The following is a 6,771-nucleotide window of genomic DNA, read 5'->3' as shown; positions in this document are numbered from 1 at the left end:
TGTTGTAAGACCCATGACCTGCGACTGAGACCAAGCTTTCTGACACTGGCCAGCACATTTCTCCCTAGAATCCATTGATAGTCTTGAGATATCATTGTACCCTGCACAGATTCAAGACACCCTGTGCCAGAGGCAGCAAAGCAGCCCCAGAACATAACCGAGCCTCCCCCATCTTTCACAGTTGGGACAGTGTTCTCTTCTTGATACGCTTCATTTTTCCGTCGGTGAACATAGCGTTGATGTGCCTTGGCACAAAGTTCAATTTTTGTCTCATCTATCCACAGGACATTCTCCCAGAAACTTTGTGGCTTTGTCAAGTTTAAAGAAATCGCAGAACTTTAAGCACCACTCAGTAAAATATTTTAGTGATTGTATGTACTTAAGCTGTATGTACAGTGGTATGAAAGAGTGTTTGTCCCCTTCCTGAATTCATAGTCGTCTCATGTCTCAGTTAAGGTCAGAGTTCATGATTCAACAATTAAAAAAAAAAAAAATGGTTAAAATGGCATTCACAGGAAAGTTCAAGGAGAAAACCGCTGCTGACAAAAAACAACACAAAGCCTCACTGTGGTAAATGGAACCACGAATTCTACTAAAACATCCTGAAGGAGAACGTCTGGACATCTGTTCATGACCTCAAACTGGACAATGATCCAAAACACAACAGCAAGTCCACCTGTAAATGGCTTAAGGGAAAGAAAAATTAAGACTTTGGAGTGGCTTAGTTAAAGTCCTGACCTAAATCTGATTGAGATGCCGTGACATGACCTTAAAAAGTCAGTCAATCACTTTATCACACAGGGCGATGTAGGTTTGGGTTTTTTCCCTTTCATATAAAACACGTTCATTTAGAAACTATATTTTTTGTTTACTTCTGTTGTCTTTGTCTAATATTTCAATTAGTTTGATGACCTGAAAGTGTGACAATCTAAAAAATCTAAAAAGGGAAATCAGGAAGAGGGCAAACACTTTTTTAGACCACTGTAAACTTTGAACCATGTATGAATTAGAGAAAATCCAAAATACATTCACACTTATGCAAGCTTAACAATTCTTATTTTTCAAATTCATTAAAGATCTATGCTGGACAATAAATCCACTCATACCCACAACAAGTGTAAATTTCTGATCACAACGATAACTCTTGAGCTGAAGAATAAAATAATGATATTTTTTACTAAAAAGCTAATAACAACACTAATGTTACTCACCCGGCTCAGCAGAGGCCTGTCCTGCCTCCACCACAGCAGTGGGCTGGTGGGCGTCTTTGTAATAAATCAGCAGTTCAACATCTCTGTCAAACTTGTGTCCTGCAGCCAGCTTGACCTGCACACCACAAACACATTCATACTTATTCCTCAGTAACAAGTAACAACCACACGCAGCAGACACATCAGCACTCTACCTACCGTGGCCTGGGTTTGATCGGTGTTGAGGTACTGCAGAGGGTCCAGGGAGCAGTTGGACTCTACTTTAGAGACTGGACGAGGAGAGGACACTCGAGCAGAAAAAGACAGACTGTAGGGCACCAGAGAGGCTGGAACAGAAGTCACCTGGACACCTGCACCTTCGCTACCTGCACACAACATCAGGTAAAATATGCTGTAATTAATGAGGCTGCTTACACTGAAATCCTTTACGTTACTAAGAACCTCAAAACAGTTACCTGTGCTTTATACTCTAAATGCTTCAATAATACAGAGAAACCCCAACATGACCCAATATGAGCAATAATTTGGCAACAGTGAGAATGAAAAACGGACTTTCAACAGAAAACCTCCAACAGAACCAGTTTCAACCATCTGCCATGACTCGTTGGTGTTGTGGTTTTTCGTTTTCAAGAGTGTCATTGAAGCATTTCTGGTCCAAGTATTCTGAAGTTGTCCTACCCTGAGGTTGGTATCGAGGGTTGAGCACAGCAGGCAGACAGAACCTCAGACCATCATCAGCCTGCACAGCCAGCTCAGTGACGTACTCCAACCTGATGGAGGCGCTCTCTCCTGGAGGCAGACTGCCCACACTCAGAGAGAATATATCTGGACTCTGATCACTCTCCTCCAATAGGAAGGCCTGCTGACCGGAGCTCAGAGCATCATCATACTCCTCACGAGCCTGAAGCACAGGTGACACATGTCAGTGACATTCACTGCGTTTATTTTGAAGCTCACTTATAATCAGGTTATATTTACTGTCCAGCTCACCTTCTGTTTCTCCTTCACCTCAGCTACAATCTGTGTCTGTCCAATCTGAGCGCTGAAATGACAGACAGCAGCATCTCCAGGCAGAGGGAAGACAAAAACAGCCTCTAATGGTTTGTCCTCCTTGTTCTCGTAGTTCAGAGTGGAGACCACTGTAGCCACATGGTCCCTCACCTCCAGCTCCACCTCAATGCTCTTTAGAGGAACTGACAGACAAACAGAATTGTGATACAAACACAGCCCATATATTCTAGTGAAAAATGTTACATTTTAGCCACATGAAACTGTTATAAGAAATAAGCATACATGAAGATTTTAATAATGAAGTGAGGTTCTGGTGAACATAGTCTCTTTATTTTCTATCAGTACCTGGTTCTTTCTCGAATGTTAGCAGACCACAACAGTTCATCATCGCACCTGTGAAACAAAAACATTTAAGGAAATGGTGATGCAAACACTTTTATAGCTGCTGTACAATCTTGCCTGTGAAACTCATCAGATAATGTAATCACATCAATGAATGTGGTTATCTTTACTATTCATATAATAATATTATTACTATTATTACTACTATCCTCACAGGAAGAATGTCCTAGGTTTGAATCCACCATCTGGCCAGGGCCCTTGTGATTGAGTTTGCATTCTCTCCTGTCTGCGTGGGTTCTCAACAGCTTCGTCCCACAAGAAGACAACCAGTTAGTGGGGTTAGGTTAGTCAGTGTCAGTGATTATCTGCAGCCCTGCGACAAACCTGCGAGGTGTCATAACCTGAATTGGATACGCTAGAGAGAAGAGATGGACGGATCGATGGATTAGTCTCGTTAGTAGTAATTCTGATTCAGTAAAAGGACTAGATGTTGTAGTCCCTGATAATGCTAGACTGCTAGATAGGTACTAGATTGGACATAGTGCTGGTGATGGTGGTGATAGTGATGATCACTATTATTCTTATGGATACGGCTGACAGTGCGACCAGTGTCACGCCCCTCCAACCATGACTTTCACTTTCCTGTGGTCGGAGTTTAAAAACAGCACAAATGTCTCATCACCACATGGATCTATTTCATTTTATAACAGAAACACAGCTCGTACAACTTCACGTGACAGCACCCAGATTGTTGTCATACATGTTAAAGTTGTCATGTCAGTGAGCTGTTGAGCTGCTTAAACAAACGCACACTGGGAACTTACCGCTAAGAACAGGCTGTAAGAGCTGTGTCGCTTCACTGGAGTCCTGTCTTGTAAATACGTGGAGAATATTCTGCAAACACGAAGCGCTTCGGCCCACACAGCGACTTCCCCGAAACAGGAAGACTTGCGGGTGTGCTCGATTCGTTAATAAGACAGCACCGGGTGGGTGGAGCTTTACGCTGCCTCTGATGTCTCTCTTTTTTTATATATGTATCTGAAACGCTGGAAACTCTCGCACTTGTAAAATTATACTGTATTTGTATTTTGCTGTTCTCAAACAAACAAAAAAACGCTGCATCTACCAGAATGGAACAAGCAACACAGTTTTCATTCAAGTCACATCCAGTCTAATCACAGTCATTTCCTTTTGGTGATGAGTGTGTGATGATGGGTAGATGTATTATTTATTATGTTAAAGCAGAAGCTTTGGACTGTATCGCTTTCATCTGACACTAAAACTATCCCCATCAATACATATTTTTTTTCTTCATAGTGCACCCGTCTTGGATCTGATAGAACAGGCAATATCAAGATATGAGGCTGTGTTTTTTTCTTTCTATTTTATGCTATGGTATAATTTTGTTGATGGCATAGGTTCCTGTGGGTTAACTTTTCAGTTATATCTGTCCATATGAGGTATGAGTGCTTCAGATTATCGACTCGTGCAGAAAAATGATCAAATTGAGCTATTCTTGGAAAGTGGATGGTTTATAGTGTGTTCAAGAGCGAGTCAACACAGCACTATTCCCTAAATGTTTTCTCTTAAAGACAAAAATGCAGTGAACCAAGTCTTGCTGTTTGAAAGTGTTAGAAAGCAGCTGAGACAGTAAACATAGTTCCATTTTTAGATTGTGTTTTACATATTCTTTAGAAAATGAAGGATCGTGTGCTGTTGTGGGACCTTTAAGGAACGATCAGCAAACATTAGCAGAATACAAGCATTTTATTGCCAAAACTGCCTAGAAGCTGGAATGAACCTGTTATATTAAGTGTTTGGTTCCTTTCACTGTCTCATGAGCCTCCTGAACTGAAGAAATTGGAATGACTCCTGAAATTGGCTTTGGTTTGTGAAACAAGTCAAAAGTCACAAAGTATGAACATCATCACCATCTAGTGGCAGAGAAAAAGAATGGGCACGCACACACACAGTAGCTGTCCAATCTTTACTGTGTATTATGAGTATTCTACGGTGGCCCTGAGAGGCCAAACGGACTGCAACTTCAGAAAACACTTGCAAAAAGAAAAACGCTGCAAAAGCACAGAGGTTTATTCGGAGGTTTATTCCCCATTTCTCAACCTTGGCAGCCCCTCTTACAGATCTCATGAGAAAACACTTCTAAAGTGATGTGGAATGATGACTGTGAACATGCCTTCCAATCTTTAAAAAGGCAGATTTCTGAAGCCCCTGTTTTGCAAAGCCCTGATTTTTCCAAACCATTTGTTGGTAAATGCCTCTAATGTTGGACTTGGAGCAGTACTGGCTCAGGGAGAAGCTGGTGAAGCTTTTCTTAAGTAAAAAGCTGTTTGACAGGGAGACAAAAATATTCAACAGTAGAAAAAGGACTGGCAATCAAGTGGGCAATTGATTCGTTGAAATATTATTTCCTTGGAAGAGAATTTATTCTTCAGACAGATCACAGACCCCTGGTGTGGATGCACTCCAAGCAACATCAAAATGCGAGCATACTGCGCTGGTGCCTAGCCCTCCAGCCATACCAGTTCTGATGTTTCCCTCACGACACCTCTCTGCGTAACATTCTACAAAAGCAGCTGTACATGCCCACTCCATTTTTGATGTACCCTCCTATGATGATGAGCCTGTTCCAATACAGACTACAAAACAGAGCGAGGCATCTAAGCTTGAAAGGAGAGTGGATGAGGTTGCAAAGCAAGTAGAAACTGAGCCAAAGGTCCAAGAATCCTCCTCCTGTCAGTGAGCTTAGTGCAGCGTTAAAACAGAGACAAGAAGAAAATGTTAAACTTCAAAATAAGAAAAATGAGTTGCCTAAGCTACTGAGAGCTCGCTCAGAACTAAAAATGTTAAAGAAAATAACAGTGATGGCAAAGATTACTTAATGGCAAGAAATGGCAGTGCCAGGAGACCTGTTAAGGTTCCCTCTATGCCAAAAGTGTGATTCTCCTTTAGATGTGGTGAAGAAGCCTATTACTGCTCGATGTCCAAATGAACCTAACCAGAAAAATGTTGAGTTATTATATTATATATAATTAAAATGTTAATTCATTTAAAACCAACTCATTCATTTTTAGGAAAAATTAATTATTATTTTTTTTCCATGTTTACTGTGATGATGATGATGAATTTATTTCATCCGTCAACCTCACCCATCAGAGTTAGGGGGCGGGGCTAACAATGAAATGGTTAAAACGCTGCTTTAGTCCAGAGTCGATTCCTTTAGATGGCATCTCTCAGTACCAAGTAAAGAGATCGTACATGCATACTTGCTAGTTCTTATTTGGCACGTTCGCTCACGAGTCCAGACTTCTGTAGATGAGAGGACACAGCAGACAGGGAGACGGCAGCATCATCTGCCCTTCACTGTGTACTTAAGCAACTACCACAGACCTTCCACGGCACAAGAAAGACTGAGTGGACCGACAGTAACAAGTATTAATAACAAAGTTGGCCATCAGATTTCTTGCAGTGATGTAATAAATGATTTTCCCTCTAAAAAAGCTGGAAAACAAAAATGTTAAGAGGAGGATGGAGTATTGAGGAAAAACAAAAGTCAAATGTTTGGATTCCAATCATTCATTTTCAAATGTAGTTCTTCCTGTTTTTACCAAAGAGTTTACAGTTTTACAGTTTTCAGAACAAATTATTCTACTTAATTATTCAACTGATTTACAAATCATGTTCCCTTATTGCACCTACCTCTATGAATTTACAGTACTGAAGCATTTCTCTGATATTTTTTGTGTTTTATTTAGTAGTTAGAACTTAAAACATATGAACTAGGTACTGTTTTATTTAAGGGATTTTTTCTTTGTTGTTGCACATTGCTCTTACAGTTTATTTAAAACCAGAAATAATAAAGCAGTTGACGTGTTTCAGGCTGTGACTTTTAGTATATGTTGGTACTTCATCACTTTGAATAAGTGTAAGTCAACACCAGGCCACGCTTTCAGTCTTTCCATTAAACAAATGAACAACAATCCATTATTTTCACCATTAAACAGTAAAATATGCTTCTTGACTCCTTGATGCAGGTGCCCACCTACGACCTGGTTTATTAATACTAAGCTAAAGAGGAAAGCAACTCACTGTAGTTCTCACAGCTCAGGACAAGCAGACACCTGATGTTGAGTGACTGAATGGAACTAAAACAAGAATTCATAATTATGTTTGTCTGCCATGAACACGT

The 6,771-nt window shown here is 40.5% G+C and overlaps 1 protein-coding gene across 1 annotated transcript in view; it reads right to left on the bottom strand.

Annotated features, from left to right (window-relative positions):
• The window catches only part of LOC102193845 (von Willebrand factor A domain-containing protein 5A-like), a gene marked incomplete at its 3' end in the record, with an annotated part of 11,244 nt that extends 7,738 nt beyond the window's left edge, over positions 1–3,506 (bottom strand). Inside the window, exons 1-7 of the mRNA XM_005755325.1 lie at positions 3,389–3,506; positions 2,779–2,979; positions 2,568–2,615; positions 2,202–2,404; positions 1,890–2,112; positions 1,410–1,576; positions 1,212–1,326 (exon numbers count right to left, since the gene is read on the bottom strand). Coding sequence (XP_005755382.1) covers positions 1,212–1,326; positions 1,410–1,576; positions 1,890–2,112; positions 2,202–2,404; positions 2,568–2,615; positions 2,779–2,809 — 787 coding nt within the window. The remainder of the gene's footprint in view (positions 1–1,211; positions 1,327–1,409; positions 1,577–1,889; positions 2,113–2,201; positions 2,405–2,567; positions 2,616–2,778; positions 2,980–3,388) is intronic.
• Between the last annotated feature and the right edge of the window lie 3,265 nt (positions 3,507–6,771).

This window comes from Pundamilia nyererei, unplaced genomic scaffold (genome assembly GCF_000239375.1).
Source record: "Pundamilia nyererei isolate P.nyererei 1_Seehausen unplaced genomic scaffold, PunNye1.0 scaffold01210, whole genome shotgun sequence".
Lineage (NCBI taxonomy): Eukaryota > Metazoa > Chordata > Actinopteri > Cichliformes > Cichlidae > Pundamilia > Pundamilia nyererei.
This window is presented reverse-complemented; position numbering and strand designations above follow the sequence as displayed.